This window comes from Rhea americana, unplaced genomic scaffold (assembly GCF_003343005.1).
Source record: "Rhea americana isolate MKP2758 unplaced genomic scaffold, rheAme1 scaffold_14, whole genome shotgun sequence".
Classification (NCBI taxonomy): domain Eukaryota; kingdom Metazoa; phylum Chordata; class Aves; order Rheiformes; family Rheidae; genus Rhea; species Rhea americana.
Window position 1 is genome coordinate 3,830,567 of NW_028185483.1, and position 23,333 is coordinate 3,853,899.

Below are 23,333 nucleotides of genomic sequence, written 5' to 3' on the forward strand. Positions count from 1 at the left end.
TTAGTAGCATCTCTCAAAATTCAGATCACCAAATTAAATCCATTTGTATTTAAATCTTTGGGGAAAAAAAAAGCTCTAAATTTGAGTGATTTGAAAATGTTCTAAGGATAGAATTGTTTCCTGTCCCTATCCAAAGCTGCCTTTTATTTGCTGGCTACTTTTACAAAAATAATTTAGAAAATTAATGTTTCAGATTTTCAAAAAAAAAAAAAAAATCCCAACTCAGGTACAAAATTGCTGGCTAGACTTTTGCCAATTTTGCAATAAAAATCCTCCTGTAATGGGTCCAAGTGGAAGGATTTGTGTGGATACCCAGGCAAACTAAGGGATTTGGGACATCTGGCAACTTGATTTTGGAATTATTATTTTTTTTTTTGAAAGTCTGGTTCCATATGAACGTGTCACAGCACTGATACTTTGCAAATTCATATACATAAATATAAGCACAAGTCAAGCAATATTTCACCTCTCAGCTCACTAAAAAATGCTCTGTATTCCAACTGGCCAAACAAATGGCTATTTAGACAACAAATGATGATCTGCGATGATGTAAGGTGCAAAGGCCCTGGAGACAGCAGGAGTGTGATTTTATTTTCTGGATTGCCACTATGTTGGTTCATTTGCAAATGTGCAGCAAAACAACAGCCTCTGCTTGCCAGTCCAGCTGGGAAAATGAAATCAGTGCTGCTACTTGAAGACTGCACAGCAGACGAAGAAAGCAAGCGGTATGGCACGGAAAGCATCTTTTTTTGCTTTACCCATCCTCCTCTGTTTTAGTCCATCTCTCCCAAGACACGTGCTTATAATGGTGCATGTATTGTAGCTATACATAAATTTAAAAAGTCGTGAATCCAACACATGAAGAATGGGGACCCTTCCAGCCTGCTCAGATACAACCACCAACTACCGAGTCAAAAGGTCACTTTCTTTCTAGTTTTACATTTATTTTACATTATTAAGCAAGAAAAATTTCACACTTTCCCCTACAAGGGTCAGAAAAACTATTAAATACATTTTGTGCTTTCAGTTTACTACCATGCCACCAGTTAGAATGATTAAATGTTGCAATACCTAGACTAGCAAGAGGGGAGAAAAAGGACCAGGAAAGAGAGAAACTCTCTAACTGGCAACATGGACGTAACAGTACACCAGCGTGGAGGTGAAAAGACGTGGGACAAGACCACCAGCTCTTAAGTTGAATTTTGTGTTGCTATACACCCACCTCTTCCCAACCCTGGAATATTAGGGAAGAAACTAAACGCCTGATACTGTAACTGGAGCCATACAAGTTTACCCCTAAAATAGTAAGATTCCATGAAAGCACAAGGCTGCAGACACAGGAATTCATTGAGACCGGGAAAGCTCTGGATTATTCCTCAGATAGGGATCTTACCTGAAAACAATAGCTACTGTAATATTTAACTTCACCGACAGTACATAACATTTCTCCTAAAGATGTTTTAAACAGTAAATTAGATTATAAGTGAAGTTAAAGAGACTCAATTGCTTCACGGTTTATGGTTTTGGGGTCTCTGAAACGTGTTGCATATTGTGTCAGCTCCGTTACAACCGACACCGAGGATGCGGGAGAGCTGCAAGACGAATAAAGCCCGTGACTACACCGGCGCGAGCAGTGCAAGGCAGCATTACCATTGCGGGAGCAGACCCGACGCCTGGCCAGACGAGTTCGAACCTTTGAGGGTGCCGTTATTCTGAGTGGCCTGAACAAATTTAAATGCAGCAGCAATTTTCCTGTTAAGAGAAAATAATTGTTAATCTGTTATGGATGTGACATTGATTTCACCGTGCCTCTGAAGAATAAATACAGGCCTGAGTAAACCTGCCATAGAGCGAGGATTGGTTCATGTGGTGACCTTTCATTTTCCTACAATATGACATACAGACAACTTCACAGTTGTAGCATGAAATTAAAAACGACATATCATCTGAGAATAAGTGTGCATTTCACAGTACACAGCTAGAAAGTGATCTCATGCTTTTCAGAGGGTGGGTAGAGACAGTATATTTTTTTGATTGCTGTGGAACACTTATCACACATGAAAACCATTTTGTTTTCCATTACATGAGTGAAAAAAAAGCACTTAAATTCCTTTATTTTGCATTTGCACAGAAAAATGGTTGAGAATAGTCCAGTACGATGGGTTATAAATGTGAGAGTGGTTACCATCACAAGCTATTCATCTTTTACACTATAGAAGCACTCAGATGTCCAGAACATTACAACAACATTGTTTGGGTAAAAGTAAAAACGTCAGCTTCAGTATGCTAGACTAATACCGCCAGGAGAAACTGATACACCAATAACTTCCCTTAAGCCTGATGTCATGCACTAATAAACACTATGGCGTGCAGTCTATAATTAAAACAATTACCTTACAATATTGCGTTTTCCTAGATATCTGAAATTTTGCAGGCAAACCCTGAAAGATAAAACAGCACATTTTCTGTTTAGCAACGGCTTCCTAATTACGAGAACACGCTGAATCTTGGTGCTTTTGAGGAGACCTGTGGCGAAAGCAAACAGAAAAAGATGCAGCAGTTCCCAGACTAGGGACACACACCCTGCAGCTGGCACTGTCCATGCCCTTCTCCTTCTCCATGGTTGAGAATTCCTGCTTGGTGAGGAGGCAAAATTATAGACTTGGCTGCATGCTTCACCACTGGGAGTTAAATAACCAGTTCACGTTTCACTTATGTGACAGTGAAGAATTCCAGGAAACATCTACCTGCGTGGGCTCAGCACACATGCACACACCAAAATGAGCAGATCAGCTACGGGAAGAGCAGTTAATGCTACATTACGTGGTGCTTTCATAGGGTTTGAAGGTTTTGGAGGTCTAAAAGCTTTTCTTTTCCCAAGGGGAGAAAAGAATCTCAACCCCAAATGAAAAAACTCCTACAGAAATCTCTTCTGAGAAGAAAACCCAAAGTATTAAGCCCACTCCTTCATGGAAATGGCCAAAATATTGGAGGACATGGATTTTATCAGTAATATCCCATTACAACTTGGGAAAATAACGGCAAAATAATGTAAAATACATCTATCTCAGCCTATACCACTACACTGACAAACCCAAAGAGAAATTACTTGCAGCAGTGACTTAGAACACCATTATTTTACATAAAAAACCCAAACAACTAACCACAAAATGAACTTACTCTAAAATGCTGAAAAAGTCTGTTATTTCTGAGAATGGAGCTCGCAACCAGTAGGAAATCAGTGCATCTGAAAAGAGATATTAAAATACATTATGCGTCTGTTACAGAGAATTAAACTTGACCCAAAGCCTGCAAAATACCCTGATAATTCTGTCTATTTTAACTGTCTTCAACAGCATTTTACAACCACCCATGTAAAGTAGTGCACATTTGCTCACCTTCAGAAATGGTTTTCATAATGTGAAGGAAACACATAAGAAGGCTTCTAGTTTCAGCTTGATCCAGCTTGTCAAAGCGAAGGGTGGAGCCAATCAAAGACAAAGGTCTCATGATCTGTTGAATTCAAAGGGTCGCGTTGAGTACAGGGACAGGTTTCCAACTCTAGCAATCGCTTTCAACTTGTGCACATGTACCTTTTCACACGTGTCAGTTCTCTCACTGTTTTTTTCATTGGTACTTGGGTTAGAGTCAAGGCTCGCTAAGGAAGCTCTGGAGTCAGCATGGTTTGCTGCAGAGATAGCTATTGATGAAAAGGCTGTAAATGAAAGTCACAGCAAACATGCTAAAACAAAACATTTATGGAGACAAAAACTAATAGGGAAGATGGAAAAATCAAAACGTATCACATGCTAGTTTGACACTAGCGCTTTGAACTTTCAATAGTAAAGCCAGCGATGAGTATGTTTGGTACTGAAAACATGCAACAAGTCGAAGTAAAATGATCCCGTTTGCCATTATTCATGGCATTAAAATGGCCCTTTGCATTCCGTAAGGCCTGATCCCAAAGCCATCAAAATCAGTGGAAAGATTTCCATGGACTTCCTTGCACTTTGAAATAGGCTTTGGTTGAAGTGAAAAAAGCAAGCTATGTTTCTACCTTTCCATTAATCTTAAAAAAAAAAAAAAAAATACTTGCCTCCAAGAGATTTGAGGAGTTTTCAGGAGAAATCTTGCAACTATTCTTACATCATGCAGAGACTGCAAGAATGGACTCGCACATGGAAACCTGTGAGAGCCTTAATACTGGCATCACTCCACGGCAGCAGAGTAAGTGAAGCAGTGGAAAAAGAGCTGCTTCACCAGAGAAATAAAATCAATCCAAAAAACACCCCAAGGCAAGAGAAACATTGTACACCATTTTTCTCTGCATATATACAAAATGAGTTAATGATACCCTTCATGAATACTAAGCAGAAAGCACAATGGATTGAGATGCACAGAAACCCACCGTGTGTGCAATCTATCAATTTATACCTGCTATAGAGTTCAGCACATCTTTGGAAAAGGAAGTATCCACCGAGTTTGCATGTTTCATCGCTGTCTGGCTCTGAAATCCTCCAGCTGTGCTCAAGTCATCCCTAGATCCCTGCATTTTGAAGTAAACAGAAGAACCAACTCAGCAATATGGTATCACTCCTAAGTTTTATAATTACAGCACACCTGATAGGCATTTTTTAGACATGGAGCTTGAAAACCCACTCTCAGTTGATGAGGCATGACAGTCTTAGAAGATCAAGGATTATTATAACACACTGAAGAGCTACCTGCAATGTGAAACCATCCCACAAGTACAGTTCAAAGTGACAGATCAAGTCTGCATCTGCTTCTGAAACATTTGCATAGCTTAGGAAAGGAGCATTAAATGCTGTCAGCAATTATCAGATGAAACAAGTTGGTTTGCTGGAAGGACTAAAGGACACAGCATCCTTGCAGAAATCTGTTCCTAGTTTTTAGAGCTGGGCTATGATTACAACACATCCAACTCTTCAAGGAGTAAGCCCACATGCTGCTCCAAGTGCCTGGTTTATACAGACTTTTTCTATGATGGAAAAGCTGTTTTAAGATTTTAATGCATCCCGCCCCTCCTTCAGCTCCTTGTATATATATATTCTCTGCCTCCTGCTTCAGTTCGCAGCAGTCCCTCTACTGTACTGATAAAACTGTTTGCAGGGCCATGACGTAACTTTGAAAAGAATCTGTGTGTGACGAGAGTTTTGCTTTCCGCTAACGCAGGCCATTTCACCAGTCTGGTTCATAAACATGGCCCTAAAAAGCTACTTTGGGCGAGGGGAAAAGGAGGAAACAAAGGATAGCAAAGGGCAGTGAAAAAAAGAAAGAACTTCTTAAAATGCTTTTGGAAATCATGTTCACATAGCCACATGTCCTGAGTTTCTTGTTGACATAATTCAGGGAGCTTTCTCTCCACCACCATCACCAGATGAAAAGCCTTATTTGCCCATGTAAACACACTATCTGGGCACAGAGGAAACAGGAGGGGTGACTAAAACGAGTCATTTTACTTGGAACCTCAGAAGAGCAAGAGGGGCTGCACCAGCCAAGCAAGACTCTCAGCAGAGGCACCAACGACACCTAAACAGGCCAGCGACAGACAGAGGGAGCTGAGGCTCCGCAGGCTGCTCATCTTGCGAGTCATGCCAAGGCCGCGCAGAAATATCTTTGAATTGAGCCCGCTGGGCGCTAACAGGTCAGCGCTTCCAGAACCGCGCTGTGCTAGTGAATTTCTGAGCAGAAAAACCTGGATGTTTCCCCAGCCAGTCCCAAGTCTTAGTCCTCAGCCTGAGGCTTTCGCTCTTCTAGCAACCACGTTAAATTACCTGATTGGAAGTATTGATATTGAAAAGGAACATGTCCTTCATGTAAATCCTCGGCATGTTGTCCAAAAGCATACCATAGAGTGGCATGTACAGGTTTGCTATTTGTGCCTGTTTTGCCTAAAAATAATAATAAAAAAATCTGAAGAAACTAATTCACGTTGACTGATAGCTGAGAAAGTTTCATATATGTATATTACTACATGAAAATACTGAAGAAAAAAAGAATAAAAGATTTATTTACCGGTTCTGCATACCGATCATCAAATGAATGTTTTGCCATTAAATTTTTAAGTACAGCCAAAGCTAAGTGCCTAATATCCTGGTCTTCTTGCAAGGCAAAACCAACTTCCCGCAGCAGTACTCCAATTAAGAAATGTTTACGGCAGAACTCATTGGTCAAAGTGTACTCTGGAATATCTTTGAACAGAACAAACAAGAATGTCTGTATTAATATATGGGTTGCAAATAAAGATCCTTGCCCATTTTCCAAATTTTCAATAACTTCTATTGCTTTAAACCACTGATAATCCCCGATTTCCTGATCTGATCGTGACATCCGAATCCCTCACACTTGTGTGAATGAATTGATCTAATATTAGTATTTCTAGAAATCTGCCAGTTTGCATAATTTAAAAATGAAAAACAGTTTATATGCATATACACATTACAATACGAGAAATTCAAATGCTTCATAGACAAGGAATAAGACTCTATTCACTTCTTTGAGGCAGAGTCCAAATTGTTATTCCCATATTCTAGGTAGAAGAGTTCTGAATCAGAGATCCAGATCAATTACACTTTTGCAAAAGATGGAGAATTTGTGCCAGAATTTGCCACAACTCAATGGCAATGGTGGAAGTACATATTTAAGCTCTTTATGCACAATTCTGCTTACTCTTTATGCAGCCATTTTGTTCATACCTGATGTTCGATACTCCTGTCCTGATTCTGAAGGTGTCACGGGGTCTTGATTTGTCATAAAAATAAAACAGCAACAGGCAGAAATCATGCATTTTTACTGAACATATGTTTACAGTATAGTATCAAATAAATTTCCCCTCCCCTTTTTTTCCCGGTATTTGAAAACCCAGAAGTTTCAACGAAACAGCTTCTACTGCTCTGTACTTTAAGTAAAATTTTAAACAACTGTTTCATACAAAAGAGTTGATGAGTGAACATTTTTAATTCACTATGCACAAGAAAACTCTGATAAACTTCAGGTGTTTTATTCCGTTAAAACAGCATGGAATGGGCAGATCATTTTCTTCGTCAAATACTGCTGGAAACAAATTTTGTCCGAACGATGTCAAAGATTCATAAGCTTCGTGGTTCCACAGATGATAGAGGCACAGCTTGCACCAGTGAAGGCTACACCACGCAAACATGGCATTCCCCTACCACCCCCAGCTGCGCTGCAACTGCTAAAAACGAACCATTAATCAACGCTCTGCACTTCTCCAAAGTCTGCTGCTTGGAGAACACACATTTTCTACAGCTTCATAGCAGCTAGGAGTGCCAGATCTCACCAGTGTCCAGATCATTCAGTCCAAAAGGGTTGTAGATGCACGGAAACCACATTATTGTCGTCACACATTTAAAGTGTCACACCTGTAAAGTCACTTGGGCTTTCATACCTAACTGCAGATGATGTTTCCCTGAGTTAACTGTTCTCTGCCCTTCGTGCTGACAGTTAATTCTACCCTACAGAAATGATTCCGGGGGGATCGTTACCTGGGATGTTTGCAGACCGTATGGGCAGGCACAGAGGGATAAAGTGCTCGTGGTGACAAACTTCTTGGAGAAAGTCAAACTTGAACTGATGTAAAGTCTGAAAAATCACAACAGTCAGTGGCTCAGTTTATTGGGAAAACGATAAGATGGAGCTGCAGGACTGTTCATCTCTACCTCAAAATCCATGCTCACGTCCCACAGTGAAACCCTGGAGCTTATTATGTCATGCTGTAGTTTAGAATAAACATTCGGTTTTCTGCTCTGTTATCAAAGGAACTTGTCATAGTCAGACAAGCCTTATTATGAATTCCATGAATAGGATTTTTCATTGAAGCTGTATTAATAAATCTAAGTTTTGCTTAAGCTACATATTTAAGGCATATTTAAAGTAACACCAATTCTTTTCATGGCATATACTACAGCACTTTTTTTTTGTGGGGGGGGGGGGCTCAATGAATTAGAAACATAATTTTTGTTTATAGTTTTGGCCCAGACTGATAATTACTAACAATTTTTACCACCTAACCAAGGTTTACATGCAGCATTTGTTAATACTTTGCTCATCTGAAAGGGGAAAGTGTTTTAATCTCACAGTACTCCCACATAAGTGGATTTTTACTCATCTGGAAACAGTCAGACAAGTTAGTTTCACATTGGACAAAGCTCATCTGCAGGGAACCTTTTATAGAATTAAGGCTTCAACCACAATGCTTTTTTTTTTCTTTTTTTTTTAAAAAAAAACTCAAGTTCTGAGCATGGTAAAGACATAGAATGCATCATAAATAGTTTTGACCCTGAGAAGAGGGAAGAAAAAAAAAAACATGATACCTTGCTATCTCCTGTTCCAAACATACTTATATAATTGTTGACCATCTTGAATACAAAACCACGATCCATAAATGTGAAGCAGCGCTAAGAAAGGAAGAAAGAATTATGATTTTATAGCAAAAAAAAGCAGTCTATGGTCTGACTTACCTAGCTGCTTGTCTTGCCTCATCTAAAATTCGTATCACTTGGGCTGATGAAGCCACCCTTAGAGCAGGGCAAAGAAAATGGGGGAACTGGTGAATCTGTCCAATTTTAAAAAATGTAGTAACAAATTGATCAATTTTTTTCATTTTCACTGTGTCTACTGCCTAAAATAACCATCAGAGTATACCGTGCGCTAGGAGAAAGCTTATCTAATGAAACAGTCATCGTGTACTGTAACACTCAATAGCTAGAGGTGGTGTGCAATGTGAGCTGACCTGAATATCTCCTTCTGCGACGGAGCAATGATTCTTGAGGAATCAATCCAGCTGAAATACTCACCGTCTGCAAACTACATTATGTCTCTGGGAGCAAATACTCAAGCCGCTACATTACATTATCATGAGAACATGGCTCTTGCTGACTGATGAAGCTAAATAGCTAGAAGGTGTAAAGGTCTTTGAGGGCCTTGGTACTATGGTTACTTATATTTCTTTTCTTTGCGGAGTCAACCAACCAGAGGGGGAATGTAATCTTGGATCCCCCGGGGATGTAATCTTTCGTGCTCTTGAACTCTGCAAGGCCAGCAACCCCCCCCCCCCAACACAGACACATTTTGTAACACAGCATTCAAATTAGACTGCTGCAAACTCCAATATGGAGAAAGTCAGATCATCTCTAACCTATGTAATTCTTTCTGGCAGACTAGATTTGAAAAGAAAGTAGAACAGAACTGTCTGTCTCATCATACAGCAGAGCGTTACCAACTTCTCTGCTTACATGAGTAACACAAAACCAGCACGCAAAACTGCAACAGTACCACAGCTGCAGCACCGCGCAATTACCGACTGAGCCCCTCCACCTACGCTCTTGCCTCAAATCAACATCATCTTCCAAACGATATTACACTACGGAGAGATACAGCTTTACGCCAACGTATCAGCAACAGCTTCCATATTCCATCTGCCACCAGAGGCCCCCACAGCGGACAGTGGAGCTACCATTTGTTTTACTTATGTACGACAGGAGAAAAACACACCTTGTGTTTTCCTGATAACCTCACAAGAATTTTTTATTGCTGGTATACAGCTCTGCCCTAATGCTGTGCTTCAACCTGTCACAAAAAGCTTTGCGTCTGTGTTTCAGTGCACATGACGTACAATGTTCAATACTTTGTTGACAGTTCTGTACTTTGTTTCCTCCCCCAAAAAGTTTATTTCTGATAAGTGGCTGGCCATCACTTTTGCAAATTCAGGCTTCTTTAAAGAAGAGAGATAAATACAAAGCAGATTTATCTAAAGCTTTTTCATTCTCAAAGACCCAAGGGCAGAGAAAAAATGATCCATAGGTTAACAATAAGCTTGGAAATTCAGTCATTGTTCACGTAGAATTGTTTTTATTCCCTTCAACTAGAGTAAAATATCCTCAGCTTTGCATTACGTATGGGCAAATAATTGCATATGCTGTAATGACAGAACATCTCACCTTGAGAAAGCTGGCAGTGCTGTGGCTTGCATTTCTGGTTTCTTCAAGAGCATCTTTGTACTTCCAAACAACATGGTCTGCCAAGACCATCACAAGCGTATCTAGCTCAGTTTGAAATGATTCTGGAAACCTTTGAGTTCGAGAAACCTAAGCAGAAAACACATCATCGCTTGAGAGTGTACAGTGTTGCACATTTGGCCTGAATGTATTTTCAGGTTTAGAGTAAAGACAACACAACACAGGTCATTCAATACAAAAGATAAAAATATGTCTAGATTTCCACAAACACATTCCAAGTATAAACCTCAAATGAAAGTCTTGTAAATAGGAAACTAGAAAATGTAATTCTCAGATTGCAGCAAAAGTACAGGAAGGGCAGCTTTGAAATACAGCAGAAGAGAGGCCCAAATAGAAGAAGAAGAAAAAAATAACCCACAAGCACTGGCCTCCAGCTTCATCAGCTTTGTCCAAAATAGAGTCTCTAGATCATTCATTTGACATCTGATATATCCATCTGCAGGTTACTCAGCCAACATTAATGACTTCTCCTTCCACTCTAATCCATCCATTACAAAGCCGATGCAAATTAACTCTAGGCTCACCAGTTTGGTTCCCTTTTTAATTAAAAGCAGCACATACACTTACCTTTGTTTTGTTTGTATCAACCAAGTGCTGTGCCATTGATTTTAAAATAACTGCAAAGAAGAACCAGGAATGCTGTTCAAAAGAAAAAGAGATTAGGAAAAACAGTTACCTGACAGATACTTTCAACTCAAATTCCATTCTGTAGAGGTGGTCTGCATTTCTCAATAATGCCTGTGGGTAGACTCTACATGACAAATTAAGAGTGAGTGCTGCGTATTTGAGTAAGTTTGTATCCTGCCCCTCAGAGAGCGGAAGCCAACTCAAGGGTTACAAGAAGCAGAGGCCTTCCCTGACCAGGCACTTTGAACTTGTGGCTCTTCAGTTTTTAAGGAATAAGGAGTCCACAAATACTACTCTTACAATCTTTCCATTCCTACCAATGTCTGTCTTAACTCTGGCAGAAATGCACGATGCAGAAAACAGAAGTGGAGAATAAATTGCTCCATTAGTTTCAACAGAGTGGTGATTTGGCCCAGACTAAGATGGCACTTCTTCAAATACTATTTTAATAGTGAATAGATGGCATACAGATTAATACAAAAATATACTCAAAAAGCTCACACATTGCAAAACAAAGCCACAAGTACTTTCTAGTGGTCTAGCTTTCTTACAGACTAGCTTCTCTACTTTTTTCAGTATTTTTGTCACTCTGTTGGCTCAGCACAGAAAACAAACTGTTTTGCTCTAAACAGCTGAGCACGTCTTTGCTACAGGGACTTTTGAGCTGGACTAGCTAGCTCTTAAATCATATTCTGTAGTCTCAGTGCTGGAAACTGCAAGTGTATGACTTACAGCTGGTTTGATGTGATGAAATGCATGTTGGTCAACATACTAAGTGCATCACAAAGTCTCAGTCATTCTCATTTTTCTCACCGCCAATTAAAGGCAGCAGCTGAAATCAGACACAAATGCCCCCTTACACGTAAGTATTCTCCCTACAACAACTTCCAAAACAAAATTTAAAATGAAGCATCCCACAAGTCATTTCTTTGCTCATATTATGTAAGAATTAGGTTTCTCATACAAGCTGAACACTAATAGAAAGGATGAATGGTATTATGCAAACCAAAGTATTTTGAAAACGTTTTGTTCAGAGGCTGTAGCAAGTCTGATGAAGTTACTGAATCGTCATGGGATTTGCAAAGCTGATATGGCAAAGTGGGAGGGAAGAAAGTTAGAACAAGCAAGGTTTAGGCAGAAACTAGTGTTAATGATGCAAGTATGCTAATTCAAACTGTCATTTACCTTTAAAACCTGTTTCACTGTTACTTGGTCATTTAACTTCAGAAGACCAGTCATATTCTTGGCCAGCTCTTCATGAACAGTTCTCTCTTCGAATGATTTGGTCTTGAACACATACTGAAGGAGGAGAGGAAAAAAATGTATATAAAATACATATACAAAGTTTCAGTAGGAGACGATAAAATTATTTACACACCACTGAAAACAACCAACAATCCTTGACTGCCAAAATAACTTGAACGAAAAACAAATTCACACAAAGCTTAATTCACCTAGCAACAATGGCTACACTACTCCCCTACAAAACCTGAATTTTAAGCAGACTTCCCTACTGATTTCAACTTAATTTGAGCCAAGAGGAATTTCTGCTTAAAATCATTGCTATGAAATATTTGTTTCCAACAGGGCATAAGATCCTGGGATTCTTCTAAACTGCTTTTCACCATGGGGAAAAAAAGAATAAGCAAGCAGAGAAAGTAAGGAGGGTTTTTCACCCACCTAGTCAGGGCCACTTTTTCACTTGCTCCTTTCTTCCAGTGACAACAGCTAGTCAGAGCTGGTAGCAACTCTTCATCCAGAAAGGTGTAGAGCACCCACTAGAACTGACAGAAGGGGACAACTACGCCCTCCTCTGGAAATCAACCCCTAAAGAAAAGAATTCCTCTACCAAATTGCTCAGAAGTCATAGATCTAGTATGAGTTTTACTCAGCATTTTATTAAGCTAATAATTTGCTCTGGAATTCTTTATTGCTCCCCTCCAACGAGGGCACTGCCACTGCATCAATTATGAGAAAACACCTTTCTGGTACAAACAGGTAGGCACCACTGAACAGGAGCAGGCCAAGAGGCAAAGCGACAGTAGCATTGCCTCTAGCTCTTCCAACAACCCGCAATGCTCCTCTACGCTCCATTTGAAATAAACAAATACAGTAATAAACTACACCACTCAAAGATACAACTTACTCACTGCTGATTCATCTAGTAATGCTGGAACCAAATTTTCCAGCCTTGCCTCCTCCTCCCCTTCCCTCCAAAAAAGGAAGAAAAAAAAACAGGTAACACCCTTAAATAAAGTTCACTTATTTATGAACTCTTCTGTCAGCACCACAGTATCAGTGGTTAAACTATCTTTGTGCTTAAAAACATGCTTCTTTACAAAATTGTCAGCTGCTAAGACTGTTACCCTAACATGCTATGGATTAGGTGCTTGCTGGTCAATAGCATTATTTATGCTAATCTACTGGATATTCAGTTAATGCAGATAACAAGATCATCATCTTCAGAGACGTCACCCATTTGGCTTTTTAATACTTCAACTTCCCTGGAACCAAACTCTAAGCATAGAATATACTCATGCATATTCTACTGAAAAAACATATCCTCTCCAAAAATAAGGTGGAAAAAGCTGAGCAAACTGGACACAGTTAGAAAAATTTTGGACCCAATAGATAAGAAAGTGATTCTTGTACTAATAGCACACATGCAGACACAGGAACTTGAAACTAAAATCCTGACTTCAGAAAACAATAGAAAGCTTGATTGAAAAGCTTCCTAAAGAGCATGCAGCAATTTTGCAACCCTGAAAAGCACCAAGAAGCAGTTCTTTCATAAAAATGACCACTTACGGATCCGTGTTAACTACAAGGGTAACGCTGTACTTACAGCCAATACAGTTGGTCAAATATTTTAAAGTGATAAATCTCATCACAGTCAAGAGGAATGCTGCAAATTGTCAAACTGCATTAAATTGGTCTCTCGCAGGTATCTGTCTAACTGAAGTTTTGTATTCTTTCATGTATTTATCCTCCCCCAAAACCCTGCAAGTTGGAAAATTCTCTGTTTCTCCCCATTTCACAGAGACCGCTGCTAAGCCTGCCTTCCGAGCACCTCTGTGCAGTGCATTTGCTCTCGGTCCTGCTAGTAAGAGGCAAGTCCTGTTGCCTCCTGACTATGGGGAATCAGGCACCGCACAGCACCGTACTCTGCAGGAGGGCACTGCAGCTTCCTTCTGTGCTTGCACAGCTCAGTGGTGTTTTGCAAGCAAGTTGTACGGTGCAGACAGAACGCGAGCAGCCCTTTCTCTTTCTACGTAGAGGAAAGATGTGAGCCAGGGTGCTGCTGAGACTGGAGGAGTAGGACGCATCACAGATGTCCCTGCTGTATAGCATGTGGCTGAAGAGGCACCTTAACCCACCCGAGGTGGCACAAGAAGCTCAAGGCAGAGTAAGGAAATTTGCCCAGCCTCTTGCAGGCCTCCTGCTAGCTTCCTAACCACCGAGTCATCCAGCCTAAAAGCCACAGGAAGCTACAATGCAAACGTAGAGAAAGCTACAGGCAAATGCAATGAAGAGAAAACACAGAAAACAGTAACAGCATAAAAGCAACTGACTCATCATACCGTCACGTAAGAATTGATGCAGTTGTCCAGTTGTTCTTCATGGCACTTAGCAACAATATTAGTAAGAACCCTGAAAGAGAAAAAAAGAAGTTTGAGCTGTTTTTGTGTCATAAGAGAGAGAGTCCATCTGATGCACCACATAGTTCCATTAGCATAATCTGATGTAAAACAGCCCCAAGGGGTATGATCCAAACGATGAATACCACATGCAGAAACCAACCCCCTGGGCAGCACGTGGGCACTCTTGGGGCACTTCACTTGCACGGGTCACGGTGCTACGTACCTCTTTGCTTTAAAAGCTCACAAAATGCACCCAATTTAATGATTATACCTGTACTGATATTGAGGCCATTCCAACAGAATGTATCTGTTAACTAATCTCATATAAACCCTGAACAACTAAAAAGAAGAGAAATTAGAGTATGTTAATGAAACAGGAAGGCAAGATCCCTGTTTCCTGGGAACACTGCTTGCCGGTAATGCTGTGAAGCTCTGATGTCTACAGCATTAATCGAAGACAAAGACGCGCGCCAGCTCGATCCCAAGCTCGCCTCTCTCCTGCACAGCCTCAGAAGCTTGCACACAGCCTCCGGCTCAGCCACGGCCCGGGCGCCTGGGCGCTCGGAAGCGCAAGGCACCCGTCTCGGGGCTGCACAGGGCGGCCAGGGCAGACCCCGGAGGGGCCGGGGCAGTTCAGTGGCTCTTACATGTCAAAAGTTGGTGATCTAGCTCTCAAATTCAAAGGCACTTGGCACAACTAAAATAGATCACTAACACGTAATACATCAATAGAAATACTGCTGGAATGTGGTCTGCATACAAGCAGTCATTTCTACTAGCTCGGTGATTTGAGCGTTCTGCTAATTCTCAGTTTTAAATTCGAAAGCTTTGTAATTCTTACAATCAATATTTTTCACATATTTCATGTTGCTAAGAGAACTGAGATCTTTAGCAAAACACAATAGCCTTGAGAAAACTGATTATTTCCATTCTGATCCTTCAGCCTTTGCTCTGATTTGAAATTGCTGTGAGGTCTGGCAAAGAGAGAAATGATGGCATGACTGGGCACTAAGACAAGTAAATAACCATGAGAGAATAAAAAAAAAAAAGGGGATAATGTTTTTTCCCCCAGCATACAAACAATTCTGTGCTCTCATTCTGCTGTTGTTGCTTTTAATACGTTCAACACAAGCTGCTTCAAGCTATTCAGAACAAAATACAATGCGTGCATATATAGGACACATCAATGAATGGCGCACACAGAAGATGCGCATATTCCTGTCGACATCAACAAAGCTAGCACAAAAGCTACCACACAGACACAGAAAGCACTAAGCGTCCACTTTTTGGCAGGTGGGTGTATAGTCAAAATTTAGAGCATGAAAGAAACAGCATCCTTTCATTTTTTTTAATCTAATTATTACATTTAAATTTTAAATAGCATTTTCTATAGCATTTCTTCTCCAATCATCTTAGCTGATACTTAAATTCTAGCCTGAGACAGTCCTTCATTCTCTCTGCCTGGCCATAACGCCACTTAATTTGTCGGACGTAACAGAGCCCCGTGCAGAGGTTCGAGTGCCTCTCCTCCTCGGAGGACAATACGGAGTCATGAAACACACCCGGTCACAAGCAAAACGACAGGGCTAAGGCTCCCCTAACCCTAGCGACCCGGTGCGGCAGAACTGGGCTCTGTCCTGCAAGCAGCCAAGATCCTTTGATAAAGTACTGAAACACTAGCTTCCTAAGGCTAACATGAGGATTTCAGCCTCCTTGTGTCTTTAAATTTTCCTAATTAATCTTTTTCAAGAATTAATTCAGAAGAATTAATTGAGAAATTAAAGAAAACATTGAAAATAGATGAGTCTAATAGGGTTGCTGAGGGCTGAGAGTTGTTATTTTTTTTTCCTTCTAGCTACAGTCCCAATATTCAGCTACTGGCAGATGAACAACCAAAACACTATTATAGCCAAGAAAAAAAATGCAGTGCAATTTTCTGCCCTCCTGTAGAGAATAATAATAATAATCTCGCCAGCATTTTTTTCTGCTGCCCTGATTAACAGTATCAATAAAGACAGTTTCATTATGTGAGGGGTGAGATGCACCAAAGCACTCCATCTTTTTGCTAGCTCACTGGATAACGCTTCCATTGCTTTTTAGTTATTGCTCAAATATGCTAATTACAAAATGCCCCATAAGAGTGTGACTTGATTGTTTGACTCTGCATTGGACCTTGCAAGATGCTGAGCTCTTTTTACGAGGAACTCCACATCTTCAAACCCAAACAAAAAACAAGATTGATATTCAGCTTCATCAGGAACCACTTAGCTCCTGGAGAATGAGTCCTTTCCTTTAGCTATGATTGCCTGAGATTATAGAGATATGTCCACCATGGTCAATAGTTTCCCGGGGGTATCAGTTGACCACATAACATCATGCTCTTCTATGTCATCCGAACTACTTGCAGAGATTTGTGCCAGGCTAAGAGGTGGGCATTCTTAGGAAGCTGAGTTCCTCTACTAAAATCTAGCAGAGGCCATGGTCAGCCTCAATAAAAGTAGCTCTAGGCAGACTAACATCTACATTTGTGCTCCAGATGAGTACTATTCCTCATACACAAAATATTCAGCTACCTGGTCACAGCTGTTGTAACTTCGTCATCACTGTTTTGCACCAAAACCCGGAAGAGTTGATTCAGGACTACAGGAAGAAAATTCATAATTACATGGATCTTCTCGATCCTCAGCAAATTCTGTAACGGACATAAGGAAGAAAAATGAGACATCTTCCACACAAACCACCAAGCAATGAAAGCTGATTCTCTGCTTCATCAGCAGGTAAGATGTAGTGCAGTCACTGGAGCTACAGCAGTAGGAAAACAGGGCAACTATGTGGAGGACCAATTCCCCATAAAGCTTGTTTTAAACACGACCACCCACACAACTGCATGCATTGTTCAGATTTCAGAATTCCAACATTTTGTCCTACTTGGGATTAAGAAAAAAAAGACATTCGTTTCCTAACATGCAAAAAAAAAACCAAAACAAAACAAAAAACACCCACCCTTCTTTCTATGATGAGAGGTGATGAACTGAACTTGTTGCAGATAAAATATTTATGTCAGAAGTACACTGACAGTAGTATTACAGTCTAACCTGACTGGACTAACATTATATTATCTGCTCTGATAAAGGACAGCATTAAGATATTAATTACAAAAACAATCTTTTAAATTCCTCCCTCATGGTTTTATTTTTCAGTCATTTCCAAACCATTCCAGAATTTTTCCAAGATTAATAGTGCTATATAAACAAAAGTCAAAATGCTTTGGTGGAAATTTCTTATTCTTTGGTTATATTGCACAGCTGATCCCTTGTCTCATAAAACATTATCTCTATATCTTAATAAAAATACTGATTTTTTTGAAAAAGTAAACTAAAAATAGCAAGTAAAAACTGAAATTTTAGCAGTTTAGATAACTAGCTTACTGTCTGGAAAGTTCTGAAGCTTTTATGGATTCCTAAGCTTTGTCCCACATACTCTATGGCTTTCTGAAAACTCAGTTAGTGACTTTATTCGATAGAGGTAGAACATCTAAATAACCTTGGTGTTTTGATTTTTAATCAAATTATCATTTCTTTAAATCAGCTAGCACTAACTGACAGTATTTAAAAATAAAGCAATCTCTTTCAGGTCTACCTGCACTTATCAATAAAATCAGTCACCACTTTTAGGAAATTGCCCAGAGAATGTAATGATCTACTGAAACAGTAAGGTAAAATTATTTCTGCAAGCAGCTTTACCAGATCTGTTTAAGGTACGCCAAAATAGGAAAACATAACAACAAAGGAAAGGGACCAAACACCTACGTGATGGTAATATCAAAACCTGAAACAGTTACTAGAGTTCACAGACTACCAGAAAGGAACGTTACACAAGTCATGCGTATCGTGTCAGGGCTAGCACTGTGAAATGGTAAACGTCACAGCCACCCTCCGACCGTCTCACTTCTCTTCCTGTTAGAGTTCAGCAAGCAGACTGCAAAGCCCGAACTCTGAATTCAGCCACTCAGGAATAGGTCAAGCATTTTGGCACTGTATTTTCTTGCTGCTCTTCTAATCTGCTGGCTACTGCTATGTCCCTTTCTCACGGCTTTTGACCTCTGCTGAATACAGCTGCATTTAATGTAGTTCTTGCTCATTCATTTTGTCCCTGCAGAAGGGGTATGTTTCGGATCTCAGAACTTGACAGGAACCAAGACATTTGATCCTCGACATACAGCATCCTTCGAGCGACATCCAGGTTTTTAGAATGAAAACGTGAAGAGACAAGTATGAAATAAGCTGCAACATATCTGAGGCAAGAGAGGACAACGGGAATGCTGCAGCTCTGCAGGCCACAGTTCCTTTTCTGGACATTCCCAGAGCAACATCGCATCACCCTTTAATGGGATTTGAGAATAGGCACAGGGCAGATTATCCGAGTTGAGGATGCAGCTGTGCTCTCAGTCAGAGAGGGGGCAGAAGACAGCTCTGTGACCAGTAATACATCCATCCCACCAAGCAAGTCTGAAGGGAGTTTTCACGGACCCACTGCCCCCTGGTAAATCTGTGCCTTGTTCAGAATTGCGCAGAACGGATCACTAGCGAGAGCGCCCTAATTGCAGTTTTACAGCACAGTTCTCTACTGTGGCCAACATTACCTTACAAGAACTGATAAAGGTTGAGGTAGGAGGCTGGGAGAAATCCTTTTCCCTTTCTTGGCACTGATGGAAAAAGCTATTCAGGTATGGATCCTAAAATGATAAATGAATGTTCAGATTAATGCATATTATACAAAAGATTAGAATTCAGTTCCATAGATTGGTTACAGCAACTTGTGATACCAAGGTAACTGTGTAATACAGAAACCATGTGATACCAGAGGGCACACTTGGTACTTATGGCCTTAGAAATAAGGTCTCAAAAGAGATCAAGTTATGCAGCCCAACTGATCAGCCAGCATAGGCTGCTTCTTAAAATGTATTTCCAGGTGCTTTGTACAGTCCTTTTTTAGTGTTCTGAGCAACAAGCTTTTTCTCACAACCTAAGGGCCTTCAATGCCCAAGCTCTGCAGTGATCACAATTTATTTTCTTGCTGTTTAAACTGATATTCCACAATTTTTCTGCTATTATCATCATAAATAATTTATCTTTTTCCTAAAAAGGGTGTTCTCTATCATTGTCTTCTTGCCCTCCTACATTCAAATAACCTTTAAATGTTAAGCAAATAGATTCATACAAGATTTGAGAGAAAGCAATTATTTGGCAATTCCTTGATACTTCTGGCTGGTAACTAGATAATGAAGCTGAGAGAGAATTCAGCTTACCTGAGTATTTACTGTCGATACAACAAATGTAGACACCTTGAAAAGCGGTTTCCCACCATCCACCCATTTTACATCACTGCTGATCTGCTATTAAGAGACAAAAAAAAATATTTTTCTTGTTTATTTAAGTCTGCATCACTTTTTACTGTATAGCTTTGCATAAGCGCACATCTGAACTGTGCTGGCTTTCACAAATGCCTAGAGAACCGGTGCAATAAAACCCAGCATCTCAGCACAAGCCCATCAACGTTACCACGCAAAGGCCAGATCTATGTCCCCATGACACAGTAAAACAAACAAGGAGGCAGAAATAACCCAAACTGCGCAGTATCAGTGGGAAAATACAATCGCACTTCACAGATCCTGGTGACCATGTCAGCCAGAGAATGAATGGAATATGGCCTGAATTTGTGAAGAGAGTCCTTTTTGACAAGCTCTCCAAGTTTTGCAGAAGTTAGGTAACAGCATTAAAGAATGCACAGTTACAAAATACACTTCTCACATGCACACCCCTGAATCAGCAATGTATGGCTCACAGACCATTACATACAATAGCTCAAGGATATGCCCATGAACAGTCTAAAACAGGTAACCTATTTATCATGTATACTTCCAGATAAGGGAAAATACAAACCTGATCTCAGGCAAATCACGTGAAAACAAGTCCACTATGCTACCTGAATAATATGAAAGTATGAATTAATACCTTTCCACTCGTAGGCTCCTGCAGGCTTAAGTAACTGGGAGGCAGGCTGCTTGCTACCGGCACGTTATGCTCTTGGGAAGTTAACTGGGCATCTTTCAACAAAGGAAGCCACGCGTACCCCACTGTGCACAAGAACAAATCAGTACGATGCTCTGAAAAACAGGCTCCTCAGGCTCAAAGGAAGACAATAACAACCAGCCAGAAATTCCAAAATCCTTTGAACATACATCATTTACATTTAGAATTGAAAGTAATTCTACTACAGGTACCTGGTGTTTCCAGAGCCTCTTTCTTTTTGGCATTAGCTTTTGCATTTATGTCACAGGTGACATGATAAAACGAAAACAGAATGTGGTGTTTCTTATGGAGTTGAGTGGGAAGTTCAATTTTCACCTGAAATGTAAAATGTTACACTTCAGTTTGAAAGTCAGTTAAACCAAGCATTAGATATGGTCTAAATGAGTGACATCTCTTTTTACACAGAGACCTAGGAACAGCCTGCCTTTGCTGGTAGTTGTTTGTCTGCATGGTGCTGTTGCTACTTGAGTAACAGATGTTCTCCTATGGAAATTGCTGAGTATGATCAGATACTACTTTTACTAAAACAGGATTTTCTTTTTTCCCCCTTTTCTGTCTTATAGATGTATATTTGCATTTATGATTAAATAGTATAAGATGAAAGAGCACAGAACTAAAGAGTAAAAGATCCTACTTTGAAATAAGCATCAGCAACCATAACTAGCCATCACCACTCTCATATTTTCAAGACAAAAATAAATAATAAAAAAAACCCCAAATTTCTGCTATTGCTTCATTGTCATTTCATGGCATAAACAAAACAAAAATTAAGGCTGACATGAAAATCAGCTTTTATTTAAGATTCCAGGTCAGTGTTAAATCCTACAAATATCATCCAGGAAAATGTGTATCATGTCATCCACTAATCCCTACATAGTTGAGTTATTATAACCTATCAGAATAAAAATACAAAGTAAACAAAATACGTTAGCATAAAAAACTAATGAAAAAGACCCCTTCGGGATATGATAATGCTTATCCAAGCTAAGTCCTATAATTAAAGCATCGTTTAGGAATTGTTGGTAAATGCTTCCCATGTTAAATCAGCTTGTGAGTGAAAATCCAGCAGTATAAGCACAGATATGAAATAGGCAGACATGAAGACTGAGAAAGCATTTTTGATGATGTATTGCATTCTTTTCAAGACCGCGTTTGCTGTTTTTCTTATTAGTACTATGCACATTTAAGATAGGAGCACACCTTTTCCATCCAGATCAGCTGGTAAGACCTGAATTCAGTTCTTCATTCAAGTTGGAACTGATCTGCTCAGGGACATTTTCAGATGTGCTAATATCCAAACCACAACTTGAAACAAGCAGGGGGTTCAAGACCTCAGCAAATATAATGCTTTAATTTCCACATCAACTCCTAAACATGAATCTTAAATGGATATTTTGCATGTAGTTGTATTTCATCCAATGGTCTTGATCATGTAACTTTATCAAAGCAAATTTTAAATGAAAGATAAAGGTCGTCCAAAATCATGGCAAAAGTTTGGAAAACACTGGCTAACTATAGTGTTGTTTGCCAGCATTATCACTACCCACAAAGCAACCAAGAGCCCATTAACCTGCCACCAAACATGCTAGTCACTGAAAAGTGACAGTAAGGTCACCTGCGAGAAACCTGAGATACTATATTTTGTGTTGATGAAGTGCAAAAATGCCTAGAGAGATGAGGTGCAACTAACATTTGGCAAAGACCAATGTATAAGCTCTAGTCTAGAGCTGCAACCCTAAAAGCAGCAGCTGAACCATGAGCCATAGCCACCACACACCAGTGCATGTTCTGCTCAGGCCACCAGACAAAAAAAAAAAAAAAAAAAAAAAAAAAAAGCCCCAATGCAGATCTTGTATCTCAGAGAGGGATTTGTTCCTGCCTCCACTCTTCATCATAACATTAACTGTTTCCCTTAAGTTCAGACATACAACTGGACTCTTGTTTTAACCCAGACATGCATTTTAGAGAGTTAAACTATTCCTAATTCACTCTACAGCATCTTAACTGTACTCAGAACATTGTACAAAGGAAAGCCTCACTGAGTTGATTAAAGAAAAAAAGGTGAGACCATACGTAAATTGGCGTAACATAATTCCATCTGGATACACAAGCAATTGTAACACAAACTTTCTTTACACATATGTGCGTGTGTTATGGCAAACATATGGGAGTAACAGACTTAATCAGGAAAAGACAGACTGACCTCATCATAGAAATCAGGATTCTGGGAATGATGTAGCACAGCTGTGTAGGCTGCCGTTGTAAACAAAGGTCCACCTGGCTTCCCATAAATGCACTGATAAAAGTAACATGCTTTAATTACATTGTCAAATTCTGCTGATGACACTAGTTTTGATACATCTACTATGCATGTACAATGAATTCAATATCATGAAAGACTGACAAATATTTTGATCAAATACTTAAAAAAGTATTTTTAAGTGTTCACACCTGAAATTTGTTTTTACACATATTTCCATCAAAGTCTATTGATTCCATGGAATTTACCCTGTATTTTACTAAGCAACACAGAGTCTTTAAACTACTTCCTCCCTGTTACCAATTTCACACTTTTCTGCAAGAGGCTTTACAAAAGCTCTTTAATTTTTATTCAGTTCAGTACAGCACAATACGTTTACTGACCTCTCAATGTTACCAAAGCTATGACAGTTAACAGTTCTGCTGTCAGCACAGTACAATCCAGGGGTCCTTGATTACCGACATTAAAGTCGTTTGTTGATGGCAAAACCACCGCCCAGCAACACTGTGCCCTTGACCATAGCAAAGTTAAGAGTTAAGGTCGAAGTTCTTCTAATTTTGCATCCTGTACTTTTCAATCAAGGGTTAGGCTTAGAAACCCAACCTCTATGGGGATTTCTGGCTGATGATGAATTTTACCTCAGCAAGTTGCACTG

At 39.8% G+C, this 23,333-nt stretch overlaps 1 protein-coding gene across 7 annotated transcripts in view; it reads right to left on the reverse strand.

Moving 5' to 3' along the window:
- DOCK10 (dedicator of cytokinesis 10) overlaps window positions 1-23,333 on the reverse strand; it is a 130,542-nt gene that overhangs the window by 26,772 nt on the left and 80,437 nt on the right. For 5 of the 7 annotated variants that reach the window (XM_085298590.1, XM_085298589.1, XM_085298586.1 and 2 more), the window contains exons 19-39: window positions 22,622-22,714; window positions 20,610-20,733; window positions 20,341-20,462; window positions 19,635-19,721; window positions 18,969-19,061; window positions 16,900-17,018; window positions 14,267-14,336; window positions 11,871-11,984; window positions 10,626-10,697; window positions 9,981-10,127; window positions 8,355-8,438; window positions 7,527-7,623; window positions 6,717-6,761; window positions 6,037-6,212; window positions 5,796-5,912; window positions 4,435-4,546; window positions 3,594-3,715; window positions 3,399-3,513; window positions 3,181-3,247; window positions 2,394-2,441; window positions 1,651-1,752 (exon numbers count right to left, since the gene is read on the reverse strand). In XM_085298590.1, coding sequence (XP_085154716.1) covers window positions 1,651-1,752; window positions 2,394-2,441; window positions 3,181-3,247; window positions 3,399-3,513; window positions 3,594-3,715; window positions 4,435-4,546; window positions 5,796-5,912; window positions 6,037-6,212; window positions 6,717-6,761; window positions 7,527-7,623; window positions 8,355-8,438; window positions 9,981-10,127; window positions 10,626-10,697; window positions 11,871-11,984; window positions 14,267-14,336; window positions 16,900-17,018; window positions 18,969-19,061; window positions 19,635-19,721; window positions 20,341-20,462; window positions 20,610-20,733; window positions 22,622-22,714 — 2,126 coding nt within the window. The remainder of the gene's footprint in view (window positions 1-1,650; window positions 1,753-2,393; window positions 2,442-3,180; window positions 3,248-3,398; window positions 3,514-3,593; window positions 3,716-4,434; window positions 4,547-5,795; window positions 5,913-6,036; window positions 6,213-6,716; window positions 6,762-7,526; window positions 7,624-8,354; window positions 8,439-9,980; window positions 10,128-10,625; window positions 10,698-11,870; window positions 11,985-14,266; window positions 14,337-16,899; window positions 17,019-18,968; window positions 19,062-19,634; window positions 19,722-20,340; window positions 20,463-20,609; window positions 20,734-22,621; window positions 22,715-23,333) is intronic. The other 2 variants (XM_085298588.1, XM_085298587.1) reach the window with 2 other exon arrangements.